The 12,730-nt window shown below is 51.0% G+C and overlaps 1 protein-coding gene across 3 annotated transcripts in view; it reads left to right on the top strand.

The window, feature by feature from the left end:
- Nucleotides 1-2,670: 2,670 nt before the first annotated feature.
- Nucleotides 2,671-12,730, top strand: part of SEZ6L (seizure related 6 homolog like) — a 163,257-nt gene continuing 153,197 nt past the window's right edge. For all 3 annotated transcript variants that reach the window (XM_036908965.2, XM_036908964.2, XM_036908963.2), the window contains exon 1: nt 2,671-2,970. In XM_036908965.2, the coding sequence (XP_036764860.2) occupies nt 2,877-2,970 (94 nt within the window). In that variant the 5' untranslated portion in view covers nt 2,671-2,876. The remainder of the gene's footprint in view (nt 2,971-12,730) is intronic.

Genomic DNA, 12,730 nt, shown 5'->3' with positions numbered 1-12,730 from the left:
GCACACGCCCAGGCAGCAGCTAGACCACACGGATGATGCTGAGCAAGGCACTTTGCCTCCCCGAACCTCAGTTTCCTCATCTGTAATATGAGCGTCCAAATCGGGATGGGGAAGATTTTCATCTCAAGCTGCTCTGGTCCCTTGCAGAATTCTATTCTTATAATGGTATATCTCATTGCACCATGCCCCCCACCCACCACCACCAACCAAAAGTCTTATTGTTGCTTTTAGAGAGTTTCCTTATGTTCCCACACTACAATTTCGGGTTGCCAGGTGTGTACCAGTCTCTTAGGACTTTTCTCTGTGCCATGTTTCAGCTGGCAAATGGAATGAGTAAACCCCTGTCCATGTAATCAATGGGTTAATCATTAATGGTGCCCCTTCTTCCCTATAAGATACCTATATGCAAGCAATGACCTTCTAGAGGCCCAAAAGAAGTGACTTTGGTGAACTTTCACTCATTGTGGAGTACTGGTAACAAAGAGGTGTAGAAGTGCCAGAGGACATCCTCTGAATCACAGCACAGGGACAGCCACCACACTCCTGAGAAGCAGGCTGTTGGGGTGGAATGGGTTGGGATGTAGCACTGAATCCGCCTCAGCCCACCAGTTCCTGGCTGAATGAGCTCAGCCAGGTTGTGACCCTTCTAGGACCCAGGTATTTATCTGTCAAATACAGACAACCACACCTCACTGTCGAGATCGGTATGACTTGAGATGAGCAGCCATGTACTATGTGAGATAGCATCTGGCAAACAAGGGACGCTTATAAACATTAGTTTCCTTGCCTCCAAACGTGGAGCTGGCCTATTTCCTTTTCTCAAGCTCACTTTCCCCTTTTCCATCTTCCTCCATCTTCCTTGCTTCCCTGTGTTTCCATTCAACAAGTGTCACTGTGTGCCCACTGCAGGCTGGCACTGGGAAGGTGATGGTTGAGAGGATCCGGACCTGAGTACCACCTTTCAAATAAGCCCACCCGCCATCTCAGAGAGACCTAGGTGCCATCCTCCCTAGGCTACAAGCATCCTCCAGAGGACACGTCAGCAAGCCACAAGCCCACCTTTCCCCTGACCCCTCCCCTCAAAGATCCCACCAAAAACCCTGGCCATGATAAGCCTCTTGACCTGTTAGAGACCCTCTTTCCTTTGTTCTCCTGGCCAGGACAGAGGAGGCCCTCTCAGGGTCAGCAATAAACCCTCTTGGACTGCTGAGTTCGCATCCCCTCTCTTCTTTCAATGGTGAGATAGGCAGGACCCCTCCTTACAGAGCAAAGCAACAGGGTGCTGCATCTTGTCCAAAGGAGAAAGCAGCTCTTGTGCACCCCCAGCCTCAGCCTCCCTCTTTATAAAAACCAGTTGGCTTTACTGTGAGGAGTGGGAAATTCTTGCAGCCAAGGATGGGGTTTTATTGGGGCCTTTCTGTCCCCCAAAGCCCGATGCAGACCTAGACCCATCTTGAGTACCCTGTAAAAGAGCACTGGATGAACGAGTGAATGGGGCAGCTTTGGGTGTGCAGGGATCTTTTGACCCCCTGGGCCAGAGGGCTCCCTCTCCCCTCCTGTCTCCTGCCAGGCAATGCTCACCTCCCCCACCCACCCTGTGTCAGGACTCCCAGCTCCACCACTCTGCTCAGACTTACTCCTTCTCTCCCTCTGCTCCCTCTGCCTGCTCAGGTGGCAATGTGTAGACAGTGCAGCAGGGTGGAGGGGCAGGAGGGGGAGGCAGGACTTCTAAATTGGGGTGAGAGGCCTGAGAATATGGCTGGGTCTGCAAAGGCAGTCCACACACTCTCTGGGGTGTGTACAAATCTGTCCCCCATCCAGCTCTTGGCCAATGCCTGCCCCCAAGCATTTTCCCACCACCTCCATTTGTGGGGAAAGACAAGTTGCTGAGAATCAGGGCTGGGCAAAGCAGGGCAGGTGAGGGTGGGCCTTGAACTCCAGCACAGATGGGGGAAGGAAAGATACATAGCAGGGCTAAGGGGCTGCGTTGAGAGGAAGCTTTGGCTAGCCCTGGTGCCCTATTGACCTGTGAAATACTGAGCTGATTAGACCATGGATACATTTTAATTTATGGGTTTCATAGGTATATGGAGCCGGCAGGTTTTTGGATGCATAATTTTGTGGCCATTTGTATTCTCTGTAGATTGACAGCTCTCATCAGATCCAGAGAGTTTGAGACTTTCTAGGTTATGGGGACGCACTTTGGAGACACGGCGGGGTGGCCGGGGGCTGGCAGGGAAGAGGACTGCTTGGGGCCCAAAGGGGCCTAGGAGAGCTGAAGTCCCGCCGAAGGAACTGGAACTGGGATGCATCTGTAAGGTTGTGCAACGGAAAGCTCTCGGCTGCCCACTGGCTGAAGGCTGCGCTCGGTTTGGAGGCCTCCATCTCACCGTCTGGGAAATGGTCAGGACGCTCTCCGGCCGCGCCTGGCCCGCGCACGGCCGGGGCGAGCATCCGCCAGGAGGAAACACTGGGCCCACAGGACGCGCGGGGAATCGGCGTTAAACTTTGCCGGGCCGGCAGCCGGCGGCCGGAGGAGGAGGCTGGCACCCGGGCGCCACGGCCCCTCGCGCCCCGCCCGCCCCCTCCCGCCCCCGCTGCACCCGCTCGGCTGCGGCTCGGCCCCAGCCCCCTCCCTCCGCCCGCCCGCTCCGCGCTCGCTCGCTCGCTCGCCGGCTCCTCCTCACTCGCCCGCCCGCGCCCGGCGCAGCTCGGCCACAGCGGTCGCGGGGCTGAGCGCGCGTCCGCCCCGGGGGCTCCGGAGGCTGCCCGGCCCGCGGCCCCCTCCCTCGCTCCCGCCTCCCCTCCCCGGTCCGCCGCCTGCCTCTGGCCCCGGCGCCCGAGCGGTCTGCGCCTCCGCGCCCCCCGCAGCCACGATGCCGGCGGCCCGGCCGCCCGCCGCGGGACTCGGCGGGCTCTCGCTGCTCCTCGCCCTGCTCCTGGGGAGCCCCGCGGCAGCTCTGGCGGGAGGTAAGCGCCCGGAGGGGCGGGGCCGGGGAGGGGGCAAAGTTGCCGCGCGTGCTGAGCGGCTGGGGGTCGTGGCTGCCCCGGGCGACTCACTCGCCGCCCGCCCGGACGGGGAGCGGGGGCGGCTGCCCCAGATCGGGGCTGGGAACCGCGTCCTCCTGGCCCGGGCTGCGGGAGTGTGGAGGCGGGGATGCGTCCGAAGGAGCCGGGCGCTTGCCTGCTTCGGCCCCCTTTCTGTCTTCCCGGCTGCGGGGCTGACTCCCCTCCGCAGCCCCAGGGAATCTCCTTGGCGTGGGGTCGCCTCCAAACCCCAGATTCCCGGAGCTCTCCGCACCCGCACTCGGGGCTGCGTGCCAGATCGTTTCCATCCGTACGGGGAGAGGATGCACTAGAAGGGGGGCAGCTGACCCGCCCGGCAACTGAGGACTAGACTCAAACTGCGTCTGGGGGCATCGCAGAGCCGCCCCCTCCCACTCTAGGACCCCTTGCCTCCATTTGGTTCACGCTCTCCCGAGGGACCCGGTGCCTGGACCGATCCCAGCCAAGTGTCTGGGAGCTGAACTTGGGTGTGGCTTTTACCTGGAGGCCGGTGGAGGGGGCTCAGGGTCCATAGAACTTGGCGGGGGAAGGGGAGATGTTAGGTCACGGTTGGGAACCTGAGTGGATTCCCTTCTTTCTCCCTCTGACAGCCTAGCCTCTCTTAACAGTATCGTGAATTGGGGTGGGGAGGTGGTGCTAGTTTCACCCACCACGTGCTTTCTGGATGGGAAAGAGGGGGGGGTGGTCCACGTTTAGCGGAGGATGGAGGCTCCTCCTTCCCAGACTTGGAACCCCACCCTCTTTTTCACTCCGCTGAGGTCCCCCAGGAAAAGTTGTAGGGGGAGTGGGATGGAGAGAGGAGTACAGCACTCAGCTCACGCAGAACTAACCCCAGGAACTTCGAGGGTTTGACCAGGCCGCTAGGAGACAGGAGAGTGGAGGGGAGAGTCGGTAGACCACCCGAACTCGCCTTCTGAAAGCTCCAACTGCAGTTCCCGGAAACGCACTCTGTTTGGGATAAAACAGGAAATTCAGGGTCTGCAGGCCACAGACAGTCGGAGGGCACACACTCTGCCCATCAGGAGCCCCGTCTTTTGTTTGCACCCAGAGTTGGGAGGCAGGCGGTGACCCTTCTCTTTGGGGAGTCCTGGACCCCCTAACGCGCCCATCTGCTTTCAGCACCGAAGGCCGCGGACAGCTCTCCGATCCTTGGGCCCGAGTTCTAGGCCCCTTTTCTTTCGATTCTTCCCCACGGCTTGGAGTGCCCTCCTCAGCATAAATCGGGCATTTTATCCCCTACCCCCTGCTCTTTAAATAGGGAGACCGGAGAGCAGAACGAAGGAAATAATTTATCACCTTTTGTTTAATAAAACATATCATTAAAGAACCCCTCTTTTATGAAGCAATAATATTCACAATTTACACCAGGTCTGGGCAATTTCTGTCTGAGAGATGGGGGAAGAGAAATGGTACAAATAAATCGTTTCCACCATAGCATGCCCTTTCTTAATTAGCCATCTCTTCCCAGCAGTGGCTTGGTGGCCTTGAACTCAGTGTAGATCTCACTCCCTTACCCCCCTTGAAAATGTGTTGTGACTAACACAAAAAGAACCCGGAGCTATCCAGTGGTCTGCTGGCTTTTCTAAAGTGATTCAATCTCTGCAGACCACAATCTGCAATACACCACCCTCCAGGAAAGATGTCTTAATGGCACATATTGAATTGTTACCCAAGACAAGAATTCCATATCCTGCTTTCTTCACTGGCTCCAAACACAAAATGGGTGTGTATGGGTGTTTTAATTTCTAAGACGTTTCATGTTATTTTTCCCAACTGCATTTATAGCCAGCATGTATTTTTAATTAACTTTTAGGTCACCACCAAATTAAAGTCAACCCTTGTACTACTCCAGAAGGCTCATTAATAAGTGGTGTGGTTCTGACTCCGAGACTCTGAGTCATAGGGAGGAGTGCGGGTAGCCAACGAGCATTGCTGATTCTGACTGTGCATTTGGAAACAATTGACCTTCTACAATAAATTCTGTTTTTAACGTGCAGCCCAACTCCGCTAATGTCAGATGGATGACCGTTAATCTAATTCAGGGTTGCAAGCTCGTCCTTCTGTTTGCAGGGCAGGGAGGGGATTTGTAAATACTTGAAAGGGACTTGTTGCTGCATTCTTATGCGTGTCACGTGTTTCTCTGGGCCATTTTGCTGTAAGGCATGAATAAGTATAAAGTATAACTTGTTTTTGAAGAGACTTCTTATTGTCTAAGATACGCACGTGGGGAATAATTGTAACTACGTGCAAAGACTGCAGAGCCTAAGTGTAATTTCTTTTCTTTTTCTCTTGAACAAATAAAGTAAATTCAGTATTGCTCAGTAAGATCCAAATTTGCTGCTTCCTCCAATATTCATTGTTGTTAGATTCACTTAAAGATTAGCATTCTCTTCCACAGAATTTTGACAGGGGCCACTTTATCTAAGCTTGAGGGGTTCCTCTTGTGTTCACATGGCTCCGTTAGACATTAGGAAAATAACGTTATATTCCATTCCTCCCTCTTCCAAGGAAAAAGGATGTTTCCTGATCAGAGTGACTTGTTTACTGGGTTTCCTCCCAAGTTCATTCTTGCTATTCAAACGCTATTCAAAAGAGCTCTCAGTTTACTGGTCCTCGAATTTGGTCCCCAGTTTCTGCAACATGCGAGTGGAGCAGACGTCCACCAGGGGCGCTCAAAGCTATAGTTGGTGATTGACGGCAGACGAGAATTATGATCTTCGGAACCACCAGTTACCAGCTTGGAAAGGGCCTCACCATATCGTCTACCAACCTCTTTCTGCTCACTGTAATTGGTTACTATATGTCAGAGAGAAATTACTGATGACACTTCCCATATGCAGCAGAAAAGAGGAAGGGAAGAGGGCAGAAGAATGCTACAAGAAGGGCTTCACTACAATTACACAGCCCAACTACCCTTCTTGTTGGGGCTTCCTTCATGTATCCAAATTGCAAAACACTGGAGAGGCCATGGCAAGGTTGTCTGGGGAGTTTGACTGAGTTCGGCTATGGCATGAGATTTATAGGGTTCTGGAAAATAAGTATTGTGGCTTTAGAATCAAAGTGACCTGGGTCCAGGTCCAACTCCATTGCTTAAGAATGTGTGACTTTCAGCAGGAATATCTCCTGGGCCTCTTTCACCATCTGCAGAATGAGGGTTGGGAGTAGGAGGATTGATGGTCCCAGACTGGAAGGATCATTGCAATGATGATATAACACTTATTTGTAAAGCACCTGGCACATAGTAGATGCTCAAGTAATGTTTATTCCTTTTTTCCCCCTGCTTTCTAAAGGGCAAATTGCCCTGTTAGTAGGCACCAAGAAAGCAGATACCTAAAGCTGGTGTGGGGCAGATGCTGGCATAAATGTCTGGATAATTTAGGCCAAAATAGAAGAGGTGGAGGTGGGGCAGTGAGTCCCAGTTATCTATATGCTGCCTGCGGCAGGTGAGAATTTTTCATGGCCTGATGCAGACTCCCTTCATTTCCAAACTCTCACACTATTTCTCTTTGCATCTCAATATTAACATCAGGAAGCAGAGTTCATGGTACCCGTTGTGTAAGATGGCAGGTTAATAGTTGGCAAGAAGACATAAGGAGAGTCTTCTGGAAAAGACATTCATTCATTCATTCATTCATTCATTCAACATTTACCAAGCACTTTCTATGCACTCAATAGTCCCCATGCTGGGTGCTGGAGACGCAGAAAAATACAATGAGGTCCCTGTCTGAGTAATGGCACCATAGCGGGAGAGATCTGCAGGTGAGCCACCAGCTTCCATGCCCAGTGGTCTGTGCTTCAGGAGTGGGATGGCAAAGTGCTGTGGCCCCATCACCACCAGTGGGCTGTGCTTGCTTCTCACCAGAGGTGGTTAGTGAAGTGACAGGTACCAGCAGCCAAGGGGAGATTTCTGCAGTGGCGTAGTGGACATCCTGAAGGCTTCACTTTCAGAACACATCCAATACCCATGAAACTGGAGAGAGGGCGAGAGGAGCGCGTGGGAGGGGAAGGTAGGCGGGTGCACACACTCACGTGTGACAGAGACCATCATCCCTGCGCTCCCTGGACTTCGTGGGCTCTGTAGGTGAGAGCTGGAACAAAGGCCCGGGAGCCGCGGTGTTCGCTGTTGTCCACTAGAGGTTGTGATGACACCGAAGGAATCCTTCCTGGAGATAGCCAGGCCCAGCGGCTCAGCAGACAATGGTGCACAGCCCTGGGTAAACACTGCTTTGCTGGGTTTGCATATTTGCATAGTCCTCTGGTTACTGCAGCTCCTCAGAAGCAGCCCTTGGGTGGTGGTGCAGGTGAGAACAGGACTGCTTTTAGGGGAGGATAAAAGGCTGATGAGTTGGGAGGGGGTCCGTGGACCTGCATGACTTAATTTACTAGAACATGGATGGGACTGTTAACATTTATTGAGTGTTGATTTTGCTCCAGGCCTTGTGATAAAATGGTTTGTATAGATTTGTTCAGAGAATCTTCACAGAATAGCCTCATGCACTAGATGTAGTTATTACCCCTTTTTATGGATCGGGGAAATTGAGGCACAGAGAGGTTGAGCTATGTGTTGAAGGTCACAAGAAGTAGCTGCAATTTGGCACCACACCCAGGCCTCAGCCCAAATCTTTTAACACCGCACCCCATGCCTGCTTCTTATATTCTGCATTGCCTGAGTTCATGTGCGCATTCCGCTGATATATGGGAGGGGCCTGTAAATATTTGTCTGATGCATGTTGGATGTGTATCCATTATCTACCACAGTTCCTGGCACATAGTAAGCACTTAAGTAAAACCAGTCAAATTGAAGTGAATCACAAAGTGGGACAGGTTGCAATTTATGCACAGGCAATTAATTCACAGTCATTATATCACTTAATGTATGTCAGGCCCTTGCATGGGTTGTTTTATTTAATCTTCATGTTTGTCCTATAGATGAAGAAACCAAGACTCAGAGAGGCTGTTACCAGTTCAGGAAGCTCAAGGTTGTCAGCGAGAAATGTAAGATTTGAACCCATGTAGTTAGTCCACCTGCTGAACATGCGGGCTTGAGAACTGGTCATAGTGCCTCCCAAGCTGGGTCCTGCTCTATTTCCAAGTGAAATGGGTGTGAAAGGTGCCTTCTGTACAAGTGTGCAGGCAGGCTGGGTGGGTCCGAGTTCCAGTGCACCAAACTCCAAAGACTGACAGGGCAAAGACCCAAATCAACTAGGATTTTCCCCAGCCTTTAATAGCTCTCAAAAGAAATGGGCATAGGGATTATTCTTCACAGCCTGGGAAAGACGAAGACTTCACGAAGGAGGGTGAGTGACACGGCTCGGTCACTGATCAGCTTTGAAATTCTAGCTCTTTGTTTGTGTTTTCTTATGTCCCCATGCCACCCAACCATTAATGGAGAGCTCAGTGTAGGAAATTGGTTTCTGTAAGCCCCTAAGTCCAAGACCTAAGCTCAGCTATCTCCTAGCTATGAGTCTCAATTTTCTCATCTGTAAAACGGATTGCAATAACCACCACCACATAGGCAAAGCTGTCTTCACAGGGATGGGATAAGACAAGGCAGTCAAGATGCTTTGTGCAAACCAGAAAGTCAAGCCTCATGGGGGTGGGTGCTGACACGGACGACTGAAGACCCCAGACGCGGGGCCTGTTATGAGAGAATGAAAAAATATATAACACTGCTATTTGTCATTTACTATGGACCTACTGTGTGTCAGAGGACTGTCCATGTGCTTATTCTAGATCCACTCATTTGATCCCCACCCAGTCCCATCAGGTGATATCACCAACAGATATTGCAAATGAGGAACCTAAGTCTTAGTGAGGTACAGGCACCTGCTCAAGATGTCATGGGCAATGAGTGACGAAGTCAGGAGTCAAACCCAGGATGGTTTGATTCCAAAGCCCAAGCTCATGCCGGATGATGCTAAAGGATGAGGAAGTCAGTAACACACAGCAATGGCTAAATGGCAAGCTGATGAAAGTCCAGAAATCAAGGTGGTTTGACTGGAGTCCAAGAGAGGAGATGTTTCTTCCCCCAGTGGCAAATGCCAGGTGTCTCAAGTCAGCTCACCAAACAGCTCATTCTAACCTTCCATACCCCCTCTAATGGCTTCTGGGTAAAGCATCTTTCTTGTCTTACGCATGCTATTCCTTCAACCTGGACTGTCATCCTAGGTGGTCATAGAGCTGAAGGAGTTCAGAGAGGACTAGATTGGATTCTCAGCTGGCTGATTTTAGCAGCATGATCTTGAGCTATTTGCTTTAGTTCTCTGGGCCTATTTCAGCCTGATGTATAAAACGAGAGGGTCATATCTCCCTCATAAGATAATTTAAAATAGTCAAAGTGCATAGATATGTATGGCCCATAGCAAGCACTGAGTAAAAATGTGCCATTATTGCTACTATTATTCACCTGGTGAACTTCTATTCATCCTTCAAAACCCAATCCTTAATTGTCTTTTTCTGGAGACCCTCTCTTGCCTGTCTCCTCTCTATGCCAGTTATGAATGACCCTCTGATCCCCATATCATGTTTTATCCTTCTATTATTATCATAATGCATGAATTATCAGTTTATATATGCATCTTTCCCATAGACAATTAACTCTTCAAAAACTTCAACTGAATTTACTCATCCAAATCCCTCTTAACCTTTATCTAACCCAGTATAAGTGCTCAACCCATTTGTAAAACTGTGTTAAATTAGCCTTAATCTTAATCTTAGTTGTAAGAAGGTGGAATCAGATCTGAATTTAATCCTTGACTCTTCTACATCTGTATAGTCTTAGGCAGCCTGTATGAGCATTGGTTCCTATTCTGAAAAATGGGAATAATAAGAGTATCCTACCTCACAGGACTGCTAGGAGGAAAATCAATGAGATAGAGGATGTGAAATCTCTGAATAATTCTACAAAAAGGAAAAGGAGAAAGAAAACTTAGAAGATAAGGGAGGAGATAAACACACTTTGTAAGGAGAAAAAAACACTTTAGTGTAAACATACACCCATCAGATAGTCTGTTCAGTGGGTCCTTGCTGAAGCCACCTTTCTTTCCAGAGGGAATATTGGCTGCAATTGTTTACCCTGTGGCTTAGCTCATTTCAAAATAGAAACTTCCTGGACACGACACTAGTTGTAAAATCGGCCTTCTCTCGGGTCCCTGGCAGCGGCAGAAACAGCAAATGCCCAACTGAAAACTGAAGTATCACAAAGTGAATAAAAATCCAGGCTGTAGAGGTCAGAGCAATCTGAGTTTAAAGCTGCTGCTTTCTGTTAGATGAGTGACCTTGGACAAGCTGCTTTGTCACCCTGAGCTGGCATGGGGCCTGGCATGGGGGTCTTAGCCCATCCTCTGCCCATTTCTTAGGGATGATGTGATGGAGAGGGGCTAGGTACAGACATGCTCTACAAAAACAGGAAACCCTTCCTGGGGTCTGTAATATTATTCCAGTACTGACAGCTCTTCAGGGTCCCCACGTGACTCAATCCTTCCCTGATATTTTCATTTTATTGAAAAAAGAGACCCAAAGACAACAAGGGACTTACCTTCTCAAGGTTGCACAGCAATTGAGTGGAGAGCTAGGACTTGAACCTCCGATTCCTATTCTAAAGTGACTTCTCTCCTCTTTTGAACACCCTGAAGTCCCTGCTTTCCTCAAGTATATACTCTGAGACCCAAGGAGATGCGGCAGTTAAAGTCTTAAGGGCGTCTGTCTCCATTAAACCAACGGCATCCTTTGCCCAAAGCAGCGACGTGCACTGTGTGGCCACGGCAAAGTGACTGCATAAAAGGAGGTTTAGTAGAAACAGAAATCAGGCCTTATCTCCCTCCCCTGCTGACTTGGCACCTGAATCTTTGAGGTGCCAGTGGACCAGCTTGCACCTGGGAATGGTGCCATCCGAGCAGATGGGTTGAGTCAAGTAAGCGAGAGTAAAGCATGGAGGTTCAGGGAGCGCAGGTCCCAGGCCAGGGCCTCCCCTGCACTTCCTTGCTCTTACCAGGGGTCGTGGAGAGTGGCTGACTGAGAAAGCCAGTCGGGTATGGGGTGGGGAGAGCCAGAGAAGGGTCAAGGGAAGCGCAGCTGATGTGGTCAGGGACAGCCCTGAGCAAGGGGATGAACACCAGGGCTGACTGGGGCCAGAGGCTGGGGCAAGGTGCATGGATTCAGTCTAAACATGGGCTCTGGAGCCTGGACAAGTCTCAAAGGGGAGAGTGGTGGCGTGGGGAAGAGGCCCTGAATGACAGCTTCCTTCTCCACCGCACCCATCCTCAGTTTGGGGGTGGACACGAAGCTTAGACCATGAAGCGGTGAGCTCAGGGTCTGAAATGGAGCACTGGCTAGGGGCCAAGACCCTGGCCGGGTGAGGCAGGGTAGCCCGATGAAGAGCACAGGCTCTGGCGTCGGAGAGATGCCATCCTCACAGCCTGGTCTTAGATGAGTTACTCAGCCCTGAGATGGTGCCGGTGGTGGTAACAGTGACGGCAACAATTTCTGGTCGCTGTTGCTGCTCCTCTGAGCTGATGCGCAGACTTTCAGAACAGTGCTGGCTTCCAAGAAAGGGCTTCTTTCTCTGGGCTGTGTAGAACAAAGACTCACTCAGGACAGACGGAGAGTAAGAAGGCTTGCCCTAAGGAGACCCCAAATACCGGGCCAACGGTGGTCCCGGGAGTGGCTGCTTTTCCCATGTCTCTCTTTAGGGCATCTGCTTCTCTCCACACCCCCTTGCGTCAGGCTCCCCGTCTGCTGCCCACCTCTCCTGCTCCCTCCCTGTGCGGCTCCCTCATCAGCTCCACTTACACACCAGCATTATGGCCTCTCCGGCTCAAACTCCACGTGTGCACCCATTTGGTAACCGCGAGTCACATGAGGCTATTTAATTTTAAACCTAATTTAAATTAAATTAGAATGAGAGTTCCTCAGTCCCTCTAGCCACATTTCAAGTTCTCAGTAGCCACTTGGTGTGGCCAGTGGCTGCCCTATCGGGCAGCATGGCAACAGAGGGGGAAAGTTCTACTGGAACTTTCCACCATGACAGAAAGTTCCACTGGACAGCACTGCTCATGGAAGATCAGACATACCTCCTGACACTCAGCCTCTTCATGTTCCCCCATTCCTATTCCTCAGAGGAGTGTGGGCTTGTTCTGCTCAGGCTATAGGTTGGCTGTTCATGTTTAATGCAGGCCCCTGTGGCTGCTTTGGGTAGCACGCACAGGGCGTAACAGGTCACCCAGGTCTGTGTTTTTTGGTTGGGCAATCTCCGCTAATGCCATTTCACACCCTTGCTCTGCTGGCCTCATGGGTGCTTTCTCGACCCTTCTAATTGCTAGGTTGCGGCTCTGGAACTCTTTGACCAGTGCGTCCATATTCGTCAAGCTGTGGCCTCGCTGACGAACATAACCATGGGCGCTGGGAGGTGTCACAATGTGTTGTAACTGTCTACTGACTTGTCTCCCTCCCTCACTGGACAGTGAGATCCTGGGGGTGAGGGGTTGACTCTTACGTTCTCTCTATTCTCAGCTGTTTTGTTGAATGGATGAGTGAATTAATTAAATAGTTAGTGAAGTGCATTCTTCAGTCTTTGTTCTTCAGACCTCAGTTTTGGGGGCATAGGGCAGAAGAGAATTTGCAGACAAGTGCCCAGTCCTCCCATCATTTGGGTAAACTTGACTTA

The sequence above is a fragment of the Manis pentadactyla genome, chromosome 14, assembly GCF_030020395.1.
Source record: "Manis pentadactyla isolate mManPen7 chromosome 14, mManPen7.hap1, whole genome shotgun sequence".
Lineage (NCBI taxonomy): Eukaryota > Metazoa > Chordata > Mammalia > Pholidota > Manidae > Manis > Manis pentadactyla.
This window is presented reverse-complemented; position numbering and strand designations above follow the sequence as displayed.